General features: G+C 44.8%; 1 protein-coding gene across 2 annotated transcripts in view; it reads left to right on the top strand.

Moving 5' to 3' along the window:
- Positions 1-22,844, top strand: part of ETV6 (ETS variant transcription factor 6) — a 286,904-nt gene extending 264,060 nt beyond the window's left edge. For both annotated transcript variants that reach the window (XM_006164802.3, XM_006164801.3), the window contains exons 6-8: positions 15,453-15,595; positions 16,899-16,999; positions 22,289-22,844. In XM_006164802.3, the coding sequence (XP_006164864.1) occupies positions 15,453-15,595; positions 16,899-16,999; positions 22,289-22,394 (350 nt within the window). In that variant the 3' untranslated portion in view covers positions 22,395-22,844. The remainder of the gene's footprint in view (positions 1-15,452; positions 15,596-16,898; positions 17,000-22,288) is intronic.
- Positions 22,845-23,773: the final 929 nt, after the last annotated feature.

The following is a 23,773-nucleotide window of genomic DNA, read 5'->3' as shown; positions in this document are numbered from 1 at the left end:
TCAACATGGTCTCCTCCTGGGAAGGAGGTAGGAGGACAACAGGGTTGGATGTCAGAGGCAGGTGTTGCTAGATCATTTGGACAGAGGAAACCACTCCCAAATTCTTTTTCTTTTATGATGACAAGCCCAAATTTGCTTCCTAACACAAGTAACCAGTGGAAACCGCTGAGGGGAAAAAAACTATACATTGTGTTTTTGTCAGTCTGTCCATAATTCACATGAGTTCATTCTCCAGCTTACTCCTCTAACCACTGGGCAAGGTTAGTTCATCTCTTCACATCTGGAATATTTATGGAGTACCTACTATGTGCAGATAGACGCATTAGGAGTAGGGAGTACCAAGCTGATGTAGCACACAATGTCTTTTTCCTCAAGGAAGTTCGGATTTAGGGGAGAGACGAATGTGAAAATCACTGAGGTAGAAGCAGAGTGAGATAAGCCCCAAGTCTCGTTCGTCCAGTGTACAGTCACTCTTCGAGCACCGACTATGTGCCAAAATAATAAAGTGCTTTGGAAGCCAAGAGAGGGAAAGTACGTTTTGACTAGATGAGCAAGCGAGGCCCTGCAGGGCAGACAGTTTTGTCCTTTCCATAGTGAGACAGAGGCCCAGAGCAGCCCCAGCCTGACCTGCTGGGAGAAATGCCTGGGACGGAGCTCTGGCTGACTGCGGGGATGCAGCAAGGCCCTAAGAACAGGCACTGCAGCAAGCCAGTTCTACCTCTGCTGGGACTGCTTGTCCCTTTTTTTTTACATCATTTCTTTCTACATTCTTCTCTGTCCTCTCATGCACGTCCAGTGTTGCCTCAATTTTATTGTTATAAATAGTTTATATCAGAGGTATTGAATAATCAGGAAAATAGATGGAAACCAAATGACTTGTATGTTTAAAAAGCTAGGAAAAATGGAATGATGTATGTTTGGGATTCAATTCCAAATGACCCCAACAGGGTTGGAGATGGACAGTGGGTGGGATAGTCCTGAGGTATGGTTAGTCATGAGGAGCTGAGGGTTCGATGGCTGGACGGTGGATGCAGAGGGTTCACACTGGTTTTCTTTCAATGTATATACTATCCATATATCTATCTATCTATCTATTCATCTATCATCTATCTATCTATCTATCTATCTATCTATCTATCTATATATATATATATATATTGGGTCATTGGAAAAGTCGTGACATATTTTTCAATATTTTTCCATATAAAAATGCATTAGGACTTTTCTGATGACTCAATACATTACATTTTTTAATCACAAAAAAAGAATAAAGGAACTGTGAAGAAAAAAGAATAGGTGGGGGAACCAGCAGTTAGCGTAATGGCTATGTTGCTGGACTCCCACGTAGTCGACCGCGGTTCGCGTCCCGTACCCAGTGGCTTAAAACTCACGCCGGGCACATGTGCGTGCGTGCCCAAGATCCCGAGAGGAGAATGGAGGAGAAGGGATTGCAGCGTGACCATCCCCCCTGGGGGGTGATTTCTCGCTTTCTGTCTCTGTGTCTCTCTCTGTCTGTCTGGCAAGTGCATGTGCCCTATAGCGAAAAACCTCTCCAAAAAGAAAAAAAGAATAGGTGGTAAAGAAGCAGAGTACTTCGGCAAAAGGAATTTCCCAGATAATTGGCAAAGAAGGATGGGATTAGTGTATTGCTGTGATTCATGTAAGTGACCCATACAGTGTGTGTGTGTGTGTGTGTGTGTGTGTGTGTGTGTGTGTGTGTATTGGGTCATCGGAAAAGTCATGACGCATTTTTGCATAGAAAAATATGTCATGACTTTTCTGACAACCATACACACACACACACACATAAGATACATATACACATACTAGAATATATATACACACACACATATAAGAGATATATACACACATTAGAATGTATATACTCTATATACCATATATACACTAGTCTATATGTACTATATATGTATAGGTATAAGGTATATATATAGGTGTATATATATTATGTAGATGTATATCTACATAGGTGTATATACCTATATATTTATACACAATACACACACCTGCATATACCCTGTACCTATATATATAGTGTACATAGATGTGTGTGTGTGTGTGTACACCCTTCTCTTCTTGCAGGGTCTCCATAATAGTACTGGACATTTTGCAGGCACTTTTTGCTTGCTTATAATTCTCAGGACTGCTCTTTTAGGTTATTTATAACTGCTCCATTCATTTTATGTTAGCTGGTCACTTGCACAGGGGAAATGACAAAGGGAACCCCCTCAGTGAAGCAGGGGCCTTCGCCCAGCGTCAGATAGAGGCAAGGGGACAAGGGTCTGCAGGATGGTTCTTGCTGCTTTGGCTTCTGTTCATAATGCTCCCCTCCTTGTCCAGGTGTGTCGTGTCCACCTCCTCCATGACACTTTACCACAGACTTCTTGGGAACCTAAAATCAACCTATTAATTAAGAAAGATGATTTAGACTTAGAGACTTATTTATTGTCTTGTTTAGTAAAGTTGTAAATATTCAAATTATTGGTCTCTTAACATCATAGTATTTTTAAAAATTGTACTCCTAATTATCAGCATGGTTGATAATGAATACATTCTCATCAGTGAAGAAGCTCAGTGGACCAGCCAAATGATGAGCCCCATGTCTGTGGGTGCCCTCTCTCTGGGAACACACAGAAAGGGAAAATTTCTGCTTTATTGTATGGCCCCACATAATCAGAATATTCATATCAGTAATCCTGGGCCCACATTTCTTAGACGATTGCATTGGGCCCAGCAGATGTCATAGTGGTTAAGGTTCTGGACTCCTACATAGCTAACTGTGGTTTAAGTCCCAGACCTGGTGGCTTGAAACTCAGCCAGGCACATATGCGTGCATGCATGCCCAAAATCCTGAGAGGAGAATGGAGGAGCAGGGACTGCGGTGTGGTCATCCCCCTGGGGGTTGATTTCTTACATTCTCTGTCTCTCTCCATCTCTCTGGGGAGCACATGCACCCAAAGCTGTTAGATGAGAAAACTTCACTCCTTCAAGCTTTCTAAATGAGCACAGCCCAGCAAGACATCAAGGTGCTGCCGATGTCACACCAGTGCGTAACGGAATTGGGAGGTGTGACAGAAACACTGCTCACAAATGTGGGTCAAACAGCGAAGTCGAACACTCACCGTTCAGTTATCATTTGCTCAGATGCACTAGGACGTGTGCATTTGGATACCTTCCATGTCTCAGGGACTATATTGCATTTTTACAGGGGTGGGGGGCAGGTTCAAGGAAGTGTAAGACATAATCTTCATCATGAAAGAGCTGAGCACAGTGAGCTATAAAAGTACGAGTGCATTAATACGTCTTAGATGGTCTCCTGTTAAAGAGGTCAGAGTCGGGATGTCAGAGAGGCTGCAGAGAGAGCTGGCTTTTAGCAGGGCCTAGATGAATGCTCGGAATATGGACAAGTGGAGATTAGAAAAAAGGAGGTCATTCCAGGTGGAGAAAACTTCAGTAGCAAAGCCAGATGGGGCCCAGGATATTTTTTCTATTTCTGGTTGAAATGTAAATCCTCAAGGCCACATGTATCCAGGTCAATTTTAAAAATCTATTATTTTTCAGAAATTCAGTTGTATACTTTTTTAGTATTTTTGAAATTAGGATGTATCATACAATTAAAAGGTTACGTGAAAAGTTACTGCCGTTTAATCAGGTTTTTGGCGTGCAGTTTTGCCAAACTAAAATAAGCGAAGAGGAGAGTCAGTAGGTTGTTGACAACCACAAATTGGATCTATTTCAATTTGACGTAGTTTGTTGTTAAAGGAATTACTTTTCAAAGGATAAGGAGAACTGTTGTTAAGAGTTTAATGTGTTGGAATGACCAGTATTGATGAGAGAGAGCTTAACAGGACAGAGTAAGGCAAGATCCCTGGGTTCTATTTTTTGATTGACTAGCCAATGATTTTTTTCTGCAATGAGCAAGCCATCTCTTTCTGTCCTTGATCTCTATTTGTTTTCTGTAGGGAAGGCTTTCTGGAGGGCAGGGGGTGGGGGGCAGTGGGAAGCATCTGTCATCATCTTGGACTTTACTTACAGAAGTTTCTCTGTCCCATGTCCCACCACCATGTTGAACAGCCAGAAGGCATATTGGCCATGAGGTTGACAAGATGTGACTCTAGGGATGCTGGGAGTCATGTTTTCAGGATGGATTGAAATTCTTTCTTAGAACTAGATGATTTCAAAGTGAGAAAAAAAAAGCCTTTAACAGTAAAAGAACTTGAGATTCAGACACGTCAAGAGTCCAGCCTTGAGCTCCTGTCCAGTATTCTTCCTGAAACACTTATTTCTTTCTAGCCGAAGACTGTAGAGCCGGGATTAGAAACTATAGCTTGTGGGCCAAGCCCAGCCACCACATGTTCTTCTAAGTCAAGTTTTATTGGAAAATGGTCACACCCATGTATTTAGCATTGTCTGTGTTTACTTCTGTGGTGCAGTGCCATTCTTGAATAGTTACTGAAATTGGGTGGCCAGGAAGGCCTAAAACATTTACCCATTGACCCTTTAGAGAAAAAGTATGCTGTCTGCTGCTCAGTAGTGTTGTTCATTTGTGTGGACAGTGTGCCCGGAATCACAGGCCTAATGTAAAATGGACCTAGAAAACACTGCCCCTGCTCTCAAGGAATTGGCGGCACTTCAGGTCATGAGGCGTGTCTTAGACTCGTGAGAGGAATAATAACAAGTGACATAAGATAATAGACAAGTTCAAGTTCTGGACCGCAGGCTGTGTTTACCGACCAACCCAGAATCGCTGCAATAACATCATTTACATGAATAAAATATGGCTGCCCCAAAGAAGTGGTTTCTTTGCACATCTGAGTGACGCAGTTCTCTGACTCACTTATTCAGAAATGATCCCAAGTCGACTGTGTGCCAGTCGTTGTTCTAGGTGGCAGAGGCACAGAACCTCTCAATAAAAGCTCTTCTTTTGCTTCTCACGATAGAGAGCTAAATCTTAAAAGAAACATTTTGTTAATAAAGTCATTTTTGAGCCAGCAGGTGGCATGGTGGTTAAAGGTGCCAGCTTCCAACTGTGGTTGAGTCCCGGACCTTTCTCATTTTTCTTTTCTCTCCCTTTCTGTCTCGGTCTGGTCAAATTTTAAAAATAATAACAACAACAACAAATGGAACTAAATAAGTAATTCTTTTTTTTTTTAAGTTATTTTCATTTTCTCTTAAATAAAGGTCCTTCATTCCCTTAAAACCTAAGCTAGGGGACCAGCAGTTAGCGTAATGGCTATGTCACTGGACTCCCATGTAGTCGACTGCGGTTCGAGTCCCGGACCCGGTGGCTTAAACTCAGGCCAGGCGCATGTGCATGCGTGCCCAAGATCCCGAGAGAATGGAGGAGACGGGATTGCGGTGTGACCATCCCCCCTGGGGGGTGATTTCTCACTTTCTATCTCTCTGGCGAGCACATGCACCCTATAGTAAAAACCTCTCAAAAAATTTTTTTAAAAACCTAAGCTAGTAGGTCTCCTGTCTGCTTGTCCCTTCCTTGGCCTTAAACCAAAACTCTGCCAAAGAAGGGTGATTCGTGGGTAAACAGAATTTTCTTATAATCCTTTAATAGCCTCTCATTTGGTACACAAAGGTGGATACTTGTAGTCTGTACAAATTTGATTATTCAAAGTCCACAGCTCACTCAAATAGAGAGCATTCCCTTGCTGGTGTTTATCTCGCAGCAACTTTTGCTAAAGTCTCTCTATCCTCTCTGCAAAGTGAACTTAATGGTTATCAGGACATCATGGGTGGATCAGGTCACTGATTCTACAGCAGTTAAGACAGATTTTCCTCGCAGCTTATAGAGATCACTCTCTCCACTCCAACTCCCCTTTTATTATTGAATTTAATTATTTTAATTATTATTATTTTTTTAAATTTGCTATAGGGCAGATGTGCTCACCAGAGACACCAGCAGACAGAGAAAGAGAAAGTGAAAAAGCAAGCTGCCAGGTCTAGGACTCACACCACTGTTGGCCACCTGGGAGTCCAGTGACTTAACCACCATGCCACCTGCTGGCCCCACTCTCAACCCTCTTAAAGCATGCTTCATAGGACCAGCAGTTGGCGTAATGGCCATGTCTCTGGACTTCCCTGGACTTCCATGTAGTCAACTGCAGTTCAAGTCCTGCACCCAGTGGCTTAAACTCACGCCAGGTACATGTGCATGTGTGCCCAATATCCCAATTGGAGAATGAAAGAGAAGGGATTGCGGTGTGGCCATCCCCCCAGGGGGTGATTTCTCGCTTTCTGTCTCTCTGTCTTTCTGGCAAGTGCATGCACCCTATAGCAAAAACTTAAAAAAAAAAAAAAAAAAAAAAACTTCATGGCAGTTTTCCAGATCCTGAAAGGCAGGCTACTAGCACTTTAAAAATATACATGTTTATTATCTGTCAAGGTTACATCTCTAACAAGAGCATTCTAATCAGAGAGACATTACATTTCAGTATTTCTTATTGGTCACCTGACTAAAACATTGTGCCTTCTTGAGTTGCTTTCATTGACTGGTTGAGTTCTATACATAGAAATTCAATTCTGGAAGCACTAATCCTTTGTCCAATGAAGAACAGAAAGCCCAGATGTCCAAGGAAAGCAGTTGGAGGCTGGTCCTCAGGGCTTCCAGGACCGGAGGAAGCCTCACTGTGTTCCAACCTCTTGCTTCCATCTCTCCTTTCTCCCACGCCATAGTTAGTGCAGATGAAATTAGTCTCAGACGAAGCTCACGGACTATTTTCTCTTTTGCAAATGAGCCTCAGGAGGGGTCAAAAGTCATCATAATAGGGACTAGCAGTTAGTGTAATGGCTATGTTGCTGGACTCCCACATAGTCAACCACGGTTCGAGTCCCGGAGCTGGTGACTCAAACTCAGGCCGGGCACATGTGCGTGCGTGCCCAAGATCCCGAGAGGAGAATGGAGGAGAAGGGATTGCGGTATGGCCATCCCCCCTGGGGGGTGATTTCTCGCTTTCTGTCTCTCTATCTCTCTGTCTGGGGAGTGCATGTGCCCTATAGCAAAAAACTCTCCAAAAAAAAAAAAATGTCATCATAATAGAGAGGTCTAAAGGGACTAGAATGGAAACGATGGTTCAAGTCCCATCCAGGTTCTTTATTGCAAGGTATCCGGCATGCATGTTTATATGCACCTTTGTACATGTGTGTGTGTGTGTGTGTGTGTGTGTGTAAATATCTGTATTCACAGGAAAGAAAAGCGAGTCGTGAGATATCACCAAGGCCAACATGATTCTGATTTTTCAGTCTCGCCCGAGTGACTTCTTTCTGCACTATCTCAGGGAGATAACCTTCTGTAGACGCCTCTAGCCCAGAATGCTCCAGAACTCTTGGTGCAGAGTCCAGCCAACAGAGGGCCTGAACTGTTCCTGAGAAGCAGTGTGGGCTGTGGCAAAAGGTTGTGCTTCAGAGCCAGCAGAACTGGAATCCAGTTCTTGTCTCCCAAGCAAAGGTGCTCGGTACCCTGAGGCTTCCTGTGATATTGCGGGTAATAATACTCGTGTCTGCACCAGCTGTGGTGGTGCAAGTGGTAGGTGCTGCTGTGCAGTGGCTAAGGCCACGCAAGAAGCCACGTTTGTTTCCTGACCTGAACAGGCTGGGCACGGTGGCACACAGTTCTCGCTAACTGGGAGGCTGGGCAGGAGAATGGCAAGACCCTGTGGAAAATACTTATCTCGGCCCAGTCAGTGGTGTGGTGGCTAAGGCTGAATCCTACATGGCTGACGGTGCAGTTCGAGCCCTGGACCTGGTGGCTTGAAACACACACCGGGCACATGGGGGTACCCAAAATCCCAAAAGGAGAAATGGAGGAGAAGACATTGCCATGACATCCGCCCTGGGGGAGTGCTTTCTCACTTATTCCTACCTCTGTCTGTCTCTCTTCAGCAAGCATACATGCCCTCTAGCAAGGTTGTTTTTTTTTTTAATTCAAAATACCTCTCTTTATAAAAATAATAATTATAATAGTACACATTCCTGGACACTTACGACTGTTAAGACGTGGTGTGAACATGCAGCACAGCAGGTTGGTTCATAAGCATTGCTGTGCCTCCTCCACCTCCCTGCAGAGCTGCCAAGCCATCCATCGAAGAGGGAACGAGCCCAACATGGGTACAGCCAGCAGCACTGACCCGCGGGGCTGACACTGAGCACACAGGGAAGGCGTGTCAGGTGCATTTGTTCCAGATGATGCTGACCTGCAAAGTGTGCCCCTCCAAGGCCCCCTTAGTTTGCTTATCTCTGGAAACTTTCCCCTTTTTTGGCCATAGGGTGCATGTGCTTGCTGTAGCAAGACAGGAGAGGGAAAGTGAGATATCACCCCCGAGGGGATGGCCAGGCCACAACCCCTCCTCCATTCTTCTCCTGGGATTTTGGGCATGCACGCACACGCCTGGCATGATTTTCAAGCCTCCAGATCTGGGACTCGAAACTTCCTCCTGTGCACCTCCCTCTGCTCCTCCAGGCCTTGCCTGCAGTTGAGACTTGGAGGCGAAGGTAAAGGCGGAGCCTGGGGCCTTAAGGAGGGGGGGATCCACCACTCCAATAGCAGTATTCCCAGTGACTGAGTCACTGCCCTTTATGTTCAGTGTGAACAACTGAGAAATCAAAGAGCCCTAAAAAAGAAGGAAGTTTCAGGACAGTGTTTTTAAAAGATAAAACAACAACAGGGAGGTGGCTGGGTGGAAAATACTAGAAGGGGCTGGAGGAGACTGGAAATTCCAGTTTACTGAGGTACAGGATGGTGCTGGAATACAGAGCCTCCACCTCTACATCCCTGAGTGTGTGATTTCGCGTAGCACCTACACTAAGCAAAGCAGAGGCCCGGGTATTGTTTATTTAGGTTCCAGCTGCGGGCTGAATCTCAGCAGCAAGGCATGGGTTTCAGGCACCAGCATTTCCCAGCCCTCTCCGCACCCTGTGTAAGCAGAGGTGAAAAGGTCCAGCCTCGTTTGCAGCTGCAGCAGCTCGGCCCCGTGCAGCCGGAAGCATAGATGTGCATTCTTGGCCTCCACTCAGCCCTCCGGCGGCGTGCCACTCTGTACATGTGTTTGTGTTTTCCTAAGCCACGGCCAAGCGTAAGCAGTCGCTCACTGTAAACACACCTCTGTGTGTCAACACCGAGCCGTCTTGGCTTTATCAACTTGCTGCTTCTAGGTAATGTCCCATCTAGAAGGGAGAAGGGAAAGAAAAGACAGGATGGCAGGCAGCCCCGGATGGGTGTAAACCCGTGTGTCTATAAGCAATCAGCACTCTTGACCTTTGGCCCAAGTAATTTTCTGCAAGGGGTTGTTCTGGGCCTTATAGGCTATTTAGCAGCATCCTTGACCTCTATCCACCAGATGCCACTAGCACTCTTCACCCCAGTAGTGATAACAGGAACTGTCTCAACCTCCCCAGGGGCCCACTAGGGAGCAGGGGCAAAATCACCCCTAGTTTAGAACCACTGCTAGAAAGCATAGTAGCCACTTCTTATATTGCATATTACTTACCTGTTTTATTGCTGAACGTGACATGAATTTATTAATTTTAGGTAATAAATTTTTAAGAATGAAACAGGGACACTCAGCCTCCCTCCATTGGTAATTATGCCCACAGAACTCTGATGCAGAGACCTTCATTGCAAATTCCTTTTGGGCAGTTAAAACAACATCAAGTGACTTTCTTGAGAAGCTTTCCTGAAATTTAAATTAACTACCATCATTAAACATTCCCTTTGTCAATAACTTGACTTGCCTGCTCAAGTTTTCTTCATGTCAGTTTTATCTAGTGTGGGTTTTTTTGTTTTTTCCTTTAGAAACCACCCTGGTTCTGTGTGAATGGCTCATCTCTTTTACAGTCTCTGCTCACTGAGTTTACACAGGGAATCTCTGGTAGGAGACAGCCTGGGAATCACAATATTTCTTCTTAACCACGGGAAGGCGTTTTTCATTTGTTTGTTTGTTTGTTTTTATGATGCCTTTTAGCTATTGATGCTCAAGATACTCCAGCCAGCAGGAAAGAGAGAAACTCACTCGCTGCAGTTGGAAAAATACTACTCGAGTTAAAACTTCTGTAAACTTCCTCTCATGAATGAGACAATCCAAATAATGGCCATTTCTTTAAAAGACCCAGAAGCTTTACTACAGAAGGCCCTTTCATCTAAGAGAAACACACTTAGAATGAATGAATGCTAGAGCCAGATGGCAGTGTGGTAGTAACACAACTGGACCCACACGGGTAGGTCTCAGGTTCATGACCCAGGGCCTCCTTGTATGAACTGAGGCTGAAGATACACCACAGCACAAAGACCCTGTTGGGGATATGTTCTCTCTCTCTCTCTCTCTCTCTCTCTCTCTCTCAGAATTTTTTGAAAAATTCATGAATACCTGTGATACAAAAATATCTTTACATGTGCATGTTTATGTAAGGTGAACTGTTGTTTATAGAATTGGGTGATTTCCAGAGCTAGCTCTGTGGCCTGATGATTAAGATACCCAAATTCCACATAACCGACCAGGCGGTTTGAATCAAAGACTGGGAAGCTTGTAGAACATACCAGGTGTGAGTGCACATGTACCCCCAAATCCCCAGAGGGTGGAGAGGTGGAGGAAAAGGGATTGTGGCATGACTGCACCCCATGGGGGTTGCTAGTGCTTCTTCTGTGTCTCTCTGTCCCTCTCTTGTGAGCACACGTGCCTCCTTGCAAAAAAAAAAAAAAAAGAAGAATTCGTTGAGTTATATAATACTAAACATTTTCTTTGATGGTCAGAGAACTTCGTATGCAGGCATGGATTTCAACAAAGTGGAAAGGCACCAGGTGGGCTATGATAACAGCCTCCAGAGGATCTAGGGAACTAAAGATGATCTGCCTCTTATTTAATAGAAATCTAAAAAAAAAAAAAAAAAAAAAACAACTTGGTCTTTAATGGAGATCTTAAAAACAAAAATAACTTACATGGCTAGCAGTTCAGTTGTTTAAAGGGAAAAAAAAACCTGTTGTGTGGTCAGGCAGTTATATTTATCATCTGAGTATAATTTTTAACTAAAGAAACAAAGCAATCAATAGTGTTATAAAAGCCATTTATATACTGAGCTTGAAACAACTCTTTTGCCACAAGATTCCTGTTGTTACATCCATTAGTGACTGAGTAATTCAATATGTCTTGAATGTCAACATCTTGTTATTACTCAGCTTAAGTTGGCTTTGCTGGATTAAATGTCATTCAAAATGATCAATTGGCAGCTTGATTGGGATTATTTCCACATTTGTGAAAGGAAAATGTTTGCGAGACACAAATGATCTTGAAGCTTTGAGTTAAAATCTGTTCTTTGGTAAACCTCGCCCTTCATTTGCCATCCAAAGAATAGATAACATTCTAGATCCCAGTTTGATGCCTTTGAAAAATCAACCCTCATGCTGGCTAAGCCAGTATGTGGAGAAACCGTGTGGTTCACATTTCACTGTTTTTTGAGAAACAGAATGTACCATGATAATAAGAGAACAGAGACAGCACAGTGAAAACTCTCAGGCAGATGCGGACTACAGGAGAACCAGGTCCGTTATATTTCAGCTCCACTGCAAGTCGCTGGGTGGAACATCTTCTGCCTGGAGCCATGAGGCCCGTCAGTATATTGTTCACCTTCACATAGGCAAAATTCTGGTACCAAACTATAAAAACAACCAGGTAGTTTCCTTATTGCTGATTTTTATTAAAATGAGCACACTCAAGAATCATATTCCCCTTCTAGAAGAATCCAAAGGCGCTGACAACCATTTTGCAGTGAACGTGATTGTAGCCCTACAGGGAGATAAGGGAGGGCTAACGGGCAAAAGCACCTTTGTCCCTCCTAATTCACTTGCATTTTATGTGACAGGGTTTGGTTTGGTCATATGTTTTCCAGTCAGAAGGGATTGTGGGAAATTAAAATATACCTGCCATTTGACGGTAGAGCAGTAACTGGGCACATAAGCCGCAGTTCAGTTCTTGCCTTATTTGGCTAATAATAGTATACCATAAACTGGATAGTTTATAAAGAACAGAGATTTATTTCTCGCAGTTCTGGACACTAGGAAGTCCGAGATCAAGGGGTTGGCCAGTTTGACCTCTGGAACAGGCCCACTTTCTGGTTCATAGTACCTTCTTGCTGTCTCGCTCAGGCCTTATTTACAAGGGTGTTGCTCCCATTCATAAGGGTGGAGCCACCATGACTTATCCACCTCCCAAAGGCCCCACCCCTAATCTGTCCCTCTGAAAGTTAGGAACACGTTAAGAGTTGTGGGGAATGTGAACATTCAGACCATAGCAGTTTATATTGAAAGTAATGCAAAATAAGAAAGTGGCTTCTTGGGATAAAGATAAATCGCCTCTTTCACTGCTTTGTCTAGAATCTGGTCGTCCTCTTTCAAGGGGCTGGAAAGATAGCTAGATTATTTTCAGTCTGTAGTAATTAGGCACTGACTTGTCAAGGAACTTCATGATGCCTGGATCGGTTCCCCTCCTGTGTCTCCCAAACGCAACCCTTTGGCAGCAAAGAAGGTTGCCGTAAGGGCAGAAACAAGTGACCGGCCAGCTTCTGTTGTTAGAATGTGTTAGACTCTAAGACTGTGGTATCATTGTTTTAAGGACACCACTTGTCCTTTACTAAAACACAACAAATCACACCCCATATTCACTTTTAAACACAGTACGGAAGAAAGGGTACAGTAAATACCCATTGTAAACGTGATGGTAGTTCCTTGAAAGATTATGCTTCCTGGAAAATGCCACGTTTGATACTAGCTCCTTCTACTGCTCAGAGAGAAAGCTGGATTCACAAAGGGTGCCCTAAGCAGAGGTCAACTTTGCTCTGGAAATTCCAAAGATTCTGCAAATGTATACCTGTTAACCAATTTCTCTGAGCATGGAAATCACACTGGGAACTGGAGCATAGCTTGGGTTTCATCGTCCTGGATTCTCACCTGTGTCACTTTCAGGTGGTGCCATTATTCCCAGACCCTCTCAGCCTCGGCTTACTGGTCTGTCAAATAGGAACAGCGACAGCACCTGCTGCATATGGTGCTGTAAAGGTCAGGTGTAACTGTGCTCGGAATACACAGCACAGCACCTGCAAATAGCACCCAATAAATCGTGTCATTTACTTTCATTACTCGCTCTTCACTCACATTATCACTAATACAATAATCCTGTAAAGGAAGGGTTGTCATTCTGTTTGATAAATGATCAAACAGAATCTCAGGTTGATTAAGAAACATGTCCAGGGTGGCCTGACTGAATCTGCCTTGTAAATATACCCCAAAGATGGGTACGATTCTCTGGGAAGTGAATGCATTGGCTCTAAGACAGTCCAAGTCTCAGTTGGACACTCCCCTCCTAAGTGTGCCAGGCTGACCTAGGACAGAGCAGGAGCCTGGAGTTCAAATCCCAGTGATCTCAGGCAATGTAGGCCAACCTCGGTGAAGATTAGAAGTATTAGTAGTCAATGAAAAGTGCTGAACACATACTCTGGCATTCAAGGATTGATCTCCCACTACCAGTTATTCTGACTGGTGCCTATCTGGAGACTCCCAGGATCATACAGCGAACACCTGGAACAGATGCCTTGTGGTCTCATCCTGAGACTGGTCCAGCATCCACAAACCTAAAAAGTACATGTCCATCTGCACCTACTTGTCCAGGCCCTCCAGGAGGGCAAACCACAAGGCGTTACAGCATGAGAAAGCAGTAGAGCCAGGACAAGGTCTGCATCTCACTCTGTCTTTTTTTTCTTTTTCTTTTTCTTTTTCTTTTTTTTTTTTTTAAGTCTTTGACATAGGGCACATGTGCTTGGAGAGAGAAAGAGAGGGAAAGTGAGAAATCACACCCCAGGGAGAATGGTCATGCCACAATCCCTTCTTCATTCTCCTTTTGGGATTTGGGGCACACATTCACACACGCCCAACATAATAGGCCGTCGGGTCCAGGACTCAAACCACAGTCAGCCATGTGGGAGTCCAACACCTTAACCACCATCTACCTACCAGCCCAACATCTCCTATCTTATATAATCCATCTGTGGCCGACAGCCTAGGCCAGGCACAGTGCCCGGGCCACACTAAATCACTTAGTAGATACTTGCTGCCTGAGCAAAGGACCGAACGTCAGTTCTGAACAGAGGAAGTCTTTTTTCTGCACAGTGCCCGGGCCACACTAAATCACTTAGTAGATACTTGCTGCCTGAGCAAAGGACCGAACGTCAGTCGGTCCTTTTTTCTCGCTGCGTTCCTTTTTACCATGCTTCCATTATAATCAAACAATTACAAGACCTCCAAGAGTGTTACATAATGAGAGTGTCTGTGTTGCTTTTTAAAACCGTGCTCGCCACAGTTCCCACAGTCAGCGTCACCAAGCCACATAGTTTTTCTTTTCCACTCGTCATTCTGTTTTTCCCCACCCCGGTCTTCTCATCTTTGTAAGTTCAGCATCACCAACATGAAAATCATCTTTTAACCCCCACATGTTTTGGTTTATGAGTGTGTGTGTGTGTGTGTTTAGTATTTGCTATAGGGCACATGTGCTCGCCAGAGAGACAGAGAGAGGAAAAGTGAGAAGTCACCTCCCGGGGTGGCCATGCTATAATGCCTTCTTCTCCATTCTCCCCTTGGGATTTTGGGCACAGGTGCACATGTGCCCAGCGTAATTTTCCAGCTGCCAGGTCCAGGACTCCAACCATGCAGCTGGCCATGTGGGATCCAGCACCTTAACCTCCACATCATCTGCTGGCCCATTCCCACTATTTTAGTCACATCGTTCTCTTTGCAGTAGCAGGACTCTCTTTTAGCCCACTTGCAGAGCTAGTTTGTTCATACGTATTGCTTGCTCCCTCTCTTTCATATGAGCTTTGCTCAAATTCAAGTGTTTTGTTTTGGGAAGAGGATTAGTTTTTGTTTTTCTCTAATTGCCAGAGGGCACGTGTGCTTACCAGGGAGACAGAGTGAAAGAAAGCACCCTCCAGTGAGATGCAGTCACATCCCAGCCCCTTTCCTCCATTTCTCATCCCATCAGGATTTGGGCCATGCACACATGACACCAGGGCCAGGACTAGAACCATGGTTGGCCATGTGGGATCCAGCTCCATTGGTACTATCCTAACCACGGTGCTACGGGGCTGGTCCTCAAGTTCAACCTTTGGCCGTGGCCGAGGGCACTTTGCTTCCTCCCTGGTCCCATGCCCTTGTCTATGCAAGAAAAGGAGGCAGCAGGCCTGGGTGATCTCTTAGGCCACCACAGGGCAAAGGTCACACTTCTCTAACACGGTCTCACTGGAACTCTCCAGACCTAAGTTCCCCGACTGTGGAACAAAATAGATGATCCAAACTAGGCAAAGTGGTTACCAGGTTCTTTTCTGATTCTTGTTAGGGCCTGAACAAGACACATCTCAACGGTGTTTCCTTGCCTTTTCCTCTGTAGATTGTAGACTGCTCTGGGATTACGTCTATCAGTTGCTTTCTGACAGCCGGTACGAAAACTTCATCCGATGGGAGGACAAAGAATCCAAAATATTCCGGATAGTGGATCCCAATGGACTGGCCCGACTGTGGGGAAACCATAAGGTAAAAGGGCGCCAGGTATCTGCTCTGTAACGAGTGCCAGAGCACAGCACCCTCAGACTGGGGGTCACGGTCTGTCTTCTGCGTCCTCAGTCTGCCCATAATTATTCAGTTGATTCCTCACCGAGCAACCAGTTAAACAGTAGCAACGGGAAGGGAATCATTAAAGATGCCCCTTCCCGTGCGTCCCTTAAGCCAGATGTCCATTACCTTGGCACGTCCTGGGTTGTGGGTCTGCATGCGAGTAACCCTCTTTCCACTCCCCCGCTCACCGGCCTGGCCCAGCCGCCCTTGCTGTCATTAGGAACTGGGTAACCGGGAAGTCCTGGGAAACTCTCTGACTCACATGGGACCTTTGGGCAGTGAAACTCCTGTGTTCATAAAAGCCTATTTCTGCGTGGAAAACATATTCTGATTATAAAACAGCCCCTTTTCAACAAACAGTGCAAAAAAGTTTAACTGACCCACAGTTTTACAAACTGGAAGGAGGGAATGGAATTTACAACATAAAGTCTTTTATGGTAAGAAAGATAAAGTGTCCAGATGTTCAAAGTGGGACCTCCATCCAGGCCAAACGACAGGCCTCGTACAGGGGCTGAGGGCCCCACAGTGGCACAGCCCACCGAGTTGAGGTCAGGGAGGCCCAGCGAGCTCTCCCAGGCTTCAGCCTTCCAAGCAGGCTCAGCCTCACTGAGAGAGCCTAATGCGGGCCATGACCAAATATGGCAAGACCCCACTCCAGACAGTGTGTGAGTCACTGAGAGAAATCCCCCTGCACCACCGGCCTGTGCCCTAGCCCCAGGGCTCCCAACCACTGTGTCTTTGCTTCCACAACAGGAACTGGAACAAAAAACTCTCTTCCTTGAAATGACAGACCAGAAACACAAGTTTGAGAAAGGTCACTGCAACAAAAAAAGAAATTCTGATTGGGTCAGAAGGTGAAGGATGACCCAGAGATAGGGGGAACCTGCAGGAAATTCCTCAGGCGCAGTGGAGAGCAGTCTTGGAGAAGGGAAGGGAGGCAGGTTGCTATGGGACACACTTTATTTGCCAGAGCGCCAAGACTTCTGACAAAGAGCGATTCACCCAAGGGGAAAACCTGGACTGGGAAGGGTGTGGGTGAAGCCAAGGGGTGGGACGAACAGTCCTGGAAGTCAACAGATTAGCAGGTAGCTTCCCCAGCTGGCAGGGCCCTGTGGAGCAGCCGAAGGGCTTTTATTTTAATAGCTCCCCCAGTGCCTTTTCTAAGGTTCATTTCATTGTGTCTTTGTGCTTTTTTTCCTCTCTTCCTCCTTTGAACAAACAGAACAGAACAAACATGACCTATGAGAAAATGTCCAGAGCCCTGCGCCACTACTACAAACTAAACATTATCAGGAAGGAGCCAGGACAAAGGCTTTTGTTCAGGTAGCACTTCCTTTTTCTCCTTTCCTTCTTTTGGGGAGGATACTGTTTTCTTTAAATAAGGGGGAGAAGGGAGACTGTCAGGATCTCCACCTGCCCGTCTGATGCCCAAAACCACCATTGCTGCAAATTGGATACCAGGTGCTGGTTTGTTAGGATTGAAGAAAAAATATTTTTTATTATTATTTTACTTATGCATGTCGTGTGGTGAGGCCAAAACTGAATAAACTTCATCTGACTTTTATATAATGCAGTGATCGAATAGTCTTTCCTGGCACTCAGTCTAGTGTCGCTCAAGGGGAGCAGTGTTGTCGGTCTCAAACAGGGAGTTAAACCTAGACTTCAAAGAAGCAACCTTATAAGCTACTTTCTAAACCAGTATACAGGGGATGACCCATAGTGAGTTATGAAATAGACTTAACTGATCAGTCACAATCGTTTTTGCTATGGGGCACGTGCGCTCGCCAGACAGAGAGAGACAGAGAGACAGAAAGCGAGAAATCACCCCCCAGGGGGGATGATCACACCACAATCCCTTCTCCTCCATTCTCCTCTCGGGATCTTGGGCACGCACGCACACGTACCTGGCGTGAGTTTTAAGCCACCGGGTCCGGGAGGCAAACCATGGTCGACTACGTGGGAGTCCAGCGACATAGCCATTACGCTAACTGCTGGTTCCCGGTCACAATCTTTTTTAAAAGGAATAGTGACTAGGGAAGGATAATGTTGAAGATATCAGCCTATATCCTATGAAGTAAGAGTAACTATTGATTCATGAATGTTTTATTTTGTGTGTGCGTGCCCTGGTATACAGTGTATTTCTTATAATGCATTATAGCCAGAAAAGTCTGGAAGCCTTTGCCCTCGATATTCCTGTTTCTAGAATTCTTCACAGCTGGGGCTGGCAGATGGCATGGTGGATAAAAGTGCTGGATTCCCACATGGTCGACCATGGTTCAAGTCCTGGACCTGGCAGCTTGCTTTCTTGCTTTCCTTTTCTCTCTTTCTCTCTCTGTCTCTTTCTGATCAAATTGGAAAATAATAATAACAAATGGAATTAAATAAATAAATCATTATTTTTAAAAAAGAAAAAGAATTATTCACAGCTAATGAGTTCCAATCATTAAGCCCACAACGTAGACTGTAATTCCAAGTACTGTGTAAGAGTGGAGAAAGGATTAGAGGAGCTCAAGAAGGGATTCAGAGGACCAGTCGGAGGCATGGAAGTAGACCTGACACCAATAGTAACTGACATAGGTGGGACCAAGTACAGATTGGGAGAAGGTGAGATCAAATGTGACCTTAGGTTATGGGTTTTGGCAAGTGTGAGCAAGAAAAATAACAGCAGGGGCTGGAGGTATGGACTTAGAATTATCTATAATCAAGTAGAAAATGGCACTGTGTATAAGCATCCGAGTCCACTGGGATGATAAATATTTATTGGAAAAATAGAGAACTTGAGCTTTAGCATTGGAAAGGAATAATAGTTTAAGAGTTGTAAAAAGTGGGAGCAGAGGATGATGCATTGGTTATGTCACTGAACTACCATAAGGTCGACCACAGTTCAAGTCCTAGACCCGTCAGCTTAAAACTCATGCCGGGCGCATGTATATGTGTGTCTAAAATCCAGAGAGGATAATGGAGGAGAAGGGATTGCAGCATGGCCATCCCTGGGGAGTGATTTCTCGCCTTCCGTCTCTCTGTCTCTTCTGCGAGCACATGCACTCTATAGCAAAGATCTCTCTCTCTAAAACAAACAGACAAGAGTAGTAAAAAGTAACTGAGATCTTCAAAAGAAACAGAAAAAGCTGTTCATGAAATGGAAACTAAATGGAATGAATGAAAATGGACTTTCTTTTCTGTGTCTATTGATGCCTTCCCTTCCTCCTTCACCCTAAACTTAGTCTTCAGTTCCCTGTTCTTCCTCTCTACGCTTTGCCCCGAGTGAATTAATCTCATCACACAACTTCATCTATCACCCTAACAGTTAAACTCTCAATATCTATATCCAGTTCTAAAATCTTCCCTGAAATTCCAAATGTGACTTTCCAAGAGCTTCCTGTAGTATATGTCCACTTAAATATTACATTAATATTTCAGACATTACACCTTCAAAGACAGATCTTCAAATCCTACTCAGAATTCTTGTTACTCTTCAGTGCCGTCCATAGTGCTTTAAGCAACCAACCTTGAAACTAGCATTACCTTTGACTTTTCCCATATCCAACTCAGTCACTGTGCTGGATTGTCCATTGGCTGTTCAGCACCATGCCTACTCCATACTATGTTGCAGGGGCTAGAAGCCTGGTAACTACCTTGCCTGGGATTTATTGCCAGAAGGTCTCAGTTTGGAGTTTACCAGTGACAAGCACTTTCATGATATTTGGAAGATGGGAGAAAGGCAAAAGCATGGTTGTTGCTTCCCTGGTAATGGAAGCTGATTTCTGGACTTCAGGAGTTACACCACAATTCATTCAACAAACTCTACCTCTGGTTTACTCCCTTGCCTTCCGAATACACACTGCCAACTGCCCTACAACAATACTATGATGCCCTATGCCAGCAATGGGTATCCTTTTATCTTTTGCTTGTTTAATATGTTTGCCCTCAAGGCCCACCTCAAATCTATTTCCCTTTAGTAGATCTTCAGCTGCCCTATGATATGAACAGATATTTTTCATTCATCTCTTGGGTTCTTCTGCCCTTAACCACGCCATGGTTTGCATGTTTAATTGTTGAATGTGTGAAGTCCTCTCCACAACTAGACTATAAACGTCTAGGAGGTAGAGAATTTTATTTTGTATAGTTTGTTTTAAATAATCAGAAATTTTCAATAAATGTTTTTAGGAGAAGCCTGATATAGAATATCAGAAGCTTAATAGAAAAAAGCAGTTAAAAGAAGGAAGGGGTAGTTTGGAGGGCCAGGTATAGCATATTTGTGAAGTTAGCTCAGAAGAGATCATGAGTGACTTTAGATGTTGAGGGAGAAGTTTTCACTAGGAGATGAAGTAGAAACAACTCACAAACATTGCAAGTCATGCTGCTTGAGAAGTTCAGCAGTCATGGGAAGAAGCAAAAAAACAGTAGTAATTGAAAGGGTCATAGACTTCCAGTAAAAGATTTTCGACATGAGGGAAGCACAAGCTATTAGCAAGAAGAGATTAGTCATTTTGGGAGGAAATGTGTGTTGGATACCAAACCTGTCACATGAAGGTTTCCTAGTATAAGACCCATGTGTAATCAGCTGAAGGATTCAGCTGTGGGCACTCTTCCCAAGGTTTGTAGGTATTGAGGGAATGTGGACTTGAGTATGGATTGGTGCTGTTAAGCAGCTCCTTGATAAAAAGGCGGAATGCAGAGAATGAGAAGAACTCAGCTAGGAGTCAGAAAGGTTCCAGAGAAGGGAAAGCTAAGGGTTTATAGGATATCATGAACCATGACTCTGTAGGAAAACAGACTGGAAAACTGGAGTAGAGGATTCTTACAGGTGAATAATAGAAAATAAGAGTTTTCTACATAGTAATGGTGGAATACTCCAATGCCCAGGCCAAAGAACATATCCTTGACTTGATAAATGGTCATCATAGATTTTGAACAAAGAGTGAGGGGAGAAAACATATGCTTTAAGACAGTTCATCTGGTGCAGAGCAGAATTACATGATAAGGGGAAGGTGTGCAGGTACAAAGTGGGGCTGTGGGGTCAACCGCACCAGGGGCAAGGTGTTTGTAACCAGGCTGCCTTCCTGAACCATACACACCATGGTCAAAACATGTCATCCATGTTATTTCCAAATGAATCCACTGAGCTAGAAGAGAAGGCCTGCCGTATGTCCCAGCTGCAAAGGAGCACAGACTAAAGAGAATCCATTGCTACGTTTTGAGATGATCAGTGACAACACTGAAAATTATTCTCTTTGCATTTGTCTTTCTAATGTTCCAAAAGCTCTAATAACTTGCCTTATTATCACTAAAACATTGAATTATATCATTTGAGTTAAGTTTGTGTTTTGAATATCATTCCCTGGGTTCATGGTCTAGAATGGAAGTGGGTATACAGCTCCCATGGGTCTTTGTAGAGTCTAACTCATTAAAATTAAGCAGCACAGATTAAGTGAGCTCTCACGGGATTTCCTTGTGTGGGATGCAGGCCTGCAGTCCAAAGGGTGCTCTATGCCTTGTTGTCATCCCAGACTGTCTGTACAGTCATTTTGGAGGAAGGGGGATTTCAGTGTGAACAGGCCCTATTGGGGAGGGAGGGGGAGTGCTTTCTCTCCTCCCTTCTTCCTCTTCCCAGTGTATGAATGTACTCTCTGGCATTAAAAAAAAGAAAAAAGTTTGAGGCCAGCTCCATGGCCTGGTGATTAAGGCAACTGGATACCACATGGCCCACCATGCATTTCAAGACCCAGGGAATTGAGAAGCAGGCTGGGCATGTGTGCGTGTGTGCCCAAAATTCCAAAAAAGAGGGAGAGAGATAGGAGAAGAGATTTAGTGTAACCATCCTCCATGGGAGATCGTTTTTTCTCACCTCCTCCCTTTCTCTGTCTCTCTCTGACAAGCCTATGCACAAAAAAAGAAAAGCTTATGGATAATGCATACTGGGAAAAAAACACTGATTTCAACATTTTTTGCACCAAAGTACACTTATACTTTAATTTCATTTTTCATAAACTTTGAAGTCCCCTCCTAAAGTAATGGGACTTTTAGTTTTGTTTCTTTGTTTGCACCAGAGGGATTGTGTGCACACTGGAGAGAAACAGAGAGAGGAGGAAGGAAAGCCCCCCTGCCCCCAGTGCAGCATAGTCATGCCACAACCCCTTCTCCTCCATTTCTCCATCCTGTTGGGATTTGGGCCATGCTCACATGCTCACCATGTTTTTCCAGCTGCCAGGGCTGGTACTCAAACCATACAGTCAGCCATGTGGGATCCTACTCCTTAACTACACAGCACACCAGTCAGAGACCTTTCCTTTATTTTGAGAGATTTTTGCTATAGGGAGTGTGCTTTTATGGAGAGACAGAAAGCAAGAAATCACCCCCCATGGGAGATGACCACACGGCAGTCCCTCCCCCTCCATTCTCCTCTTGGGATTTTAGGCATGCACATGCACTCAGCGTAAGTTTCAAGCTGCTGGGTCCAGGACTCAAACCCTAATCAGCCATGTGGGAGTCCAGTGCCTTAAACACTATGCCACCTGCTGGCCCTGAGACCCTTCTTTAAAGGCTAGAGTTCATGGTAAAGACAACTTTAGGAAAACATAATCTCTCAACTTCTCCTTTCCACTGTCAAAGGTTTATGAAAACCCCCGACGAGATCATGAGTGGCCGAACAGACCGTCTGGAACACCTTGAGTCCCAGGAGCTGGATGAACAAATATACCAAGAAGACGAATGCTGAGGGCACCAGCACACCACCCCAGCGGCCGGTAGCCCAGGGAACCCTCGCCCACCAGGATCGCGGGAGGCGTGACATGACGTGGGGAGCAGGCGAGCCAAGGAGAGTGGAAAGGAAGAGACCAGACATGGCAGTGACACTTCTCTTGCAGGCTACAGGGGACCTAGAGCACCTTAGATAAACTATCCCGCAGAGGCAGGCTGGCATTCTGGAGGGCACGAGCCTAGCACTTGCGTGTCACAGTCCCTTCCCAGCTGGGATCTCTCCATCTGTAATTCCTCACCTCACCCTTCCCCCTATTGTTAGTTTCATGGTGTTTTCATTTTTGTTTCTTTAAGAATATACGGTTTGACTTTTCATCGTTCATATAGAGGAAGACATCTGATGTTGTATTCCTATGGAAATATATATCTATTATATATATATATTTTTTTTTTTTTCTCCCAAATCTCACAAAGTACGGCAAGCCCAACTGGTCAGGAAAGAGAATACTTTTACAGAAGGGTTCGGGTTCCCCTTTTTCCTCCTGCCACTTTGATCAGGTTCGTTCCTGTTACCTTTGGGTCTTGGCTAAAGAAAAAAGAAAAGAAAAAAAAAAAAACAAAAAAGATGCTTTTTAAAAAGATCAAGTGAAAGAAGACCTCTCATTCTCAGTCTTGCTCTCTTTTCTTCCCTCTCCCCCCATCCTCCCTCCCTGCCTGCTGTGGAGCTGCAGAGGCCTTTCAGCAGAGTTCAGTCTCTTGGAGAGTCTTAGGGATTGTTGCACCTACGTGGAATCCGTAATCTGGGTGCTGGGGGTGGGGGGGGGGGCAGCCGAAGTCAAACCCACACCCCAGCATTTGGCCGCCCCTCTGAGGGAGGCCAGAAACACCACAGATGCTTCTGTGCCAGGAAGATAAGTGCTAGCCCAGCCGCTGTCCCCACAGCCAAGGCGCGCGATGGGAGAGAAGTCTGCCCTGGTGACTTGGACAGCCCCTGAGGCTTGGGATTAGCTTGCCAGTGCCGCAAAGTGGAAAATGTGCGAAGACCACAGAGGCCTGGCACTCCAAAAACTGGGTGAAAATACTCCGCTGCAGGGGGTTATTTTTCCAAAGCAGGTTATTGAGGCCATTGAGAAAGAAAACCTCTTGTCTGCTCCATTCCGAAGACCCTCTTGTGGTCAGTTCCGTGCCCTTGCCTGATGGGTGTTTCTTTTCAATTCCTCGCCTTTTAAAGTTTCCTAGTCCCCCCTGGACACAGAGCATTTGAGAGGGGAGGATCCCTTAGTGCAGTCTTCATTGCAGCCAATGTTTGCCCAGCCTGGGCAGACAGGAAATTCCTCAGATACATTCTTCTTTCCTTCCTTCATAGCTGTGTTTCCAAAAGGACTCATTCATGCCTCT

Source organism: Tupaia chinensis, unplaced genomic scaffold, assembly GCF_000334495.1.
Source record: "Tupaia chinensis unplaced genomic scaffold, TupChi_1.0 Scaffold143728_1, whole genome shotgun sequence".
Lineage (NCBI taxonomy): Eukaryota > Metazoa > Chordata > Mammalia > Scandentia > Tupaiidae > Tupaia > Tupaia belangeri.
The sequence above is the reverse complement of the archived record's forward strand: the minus strand, read 5'-3'. Positions and strand labels throughout refer to the sequence as shown.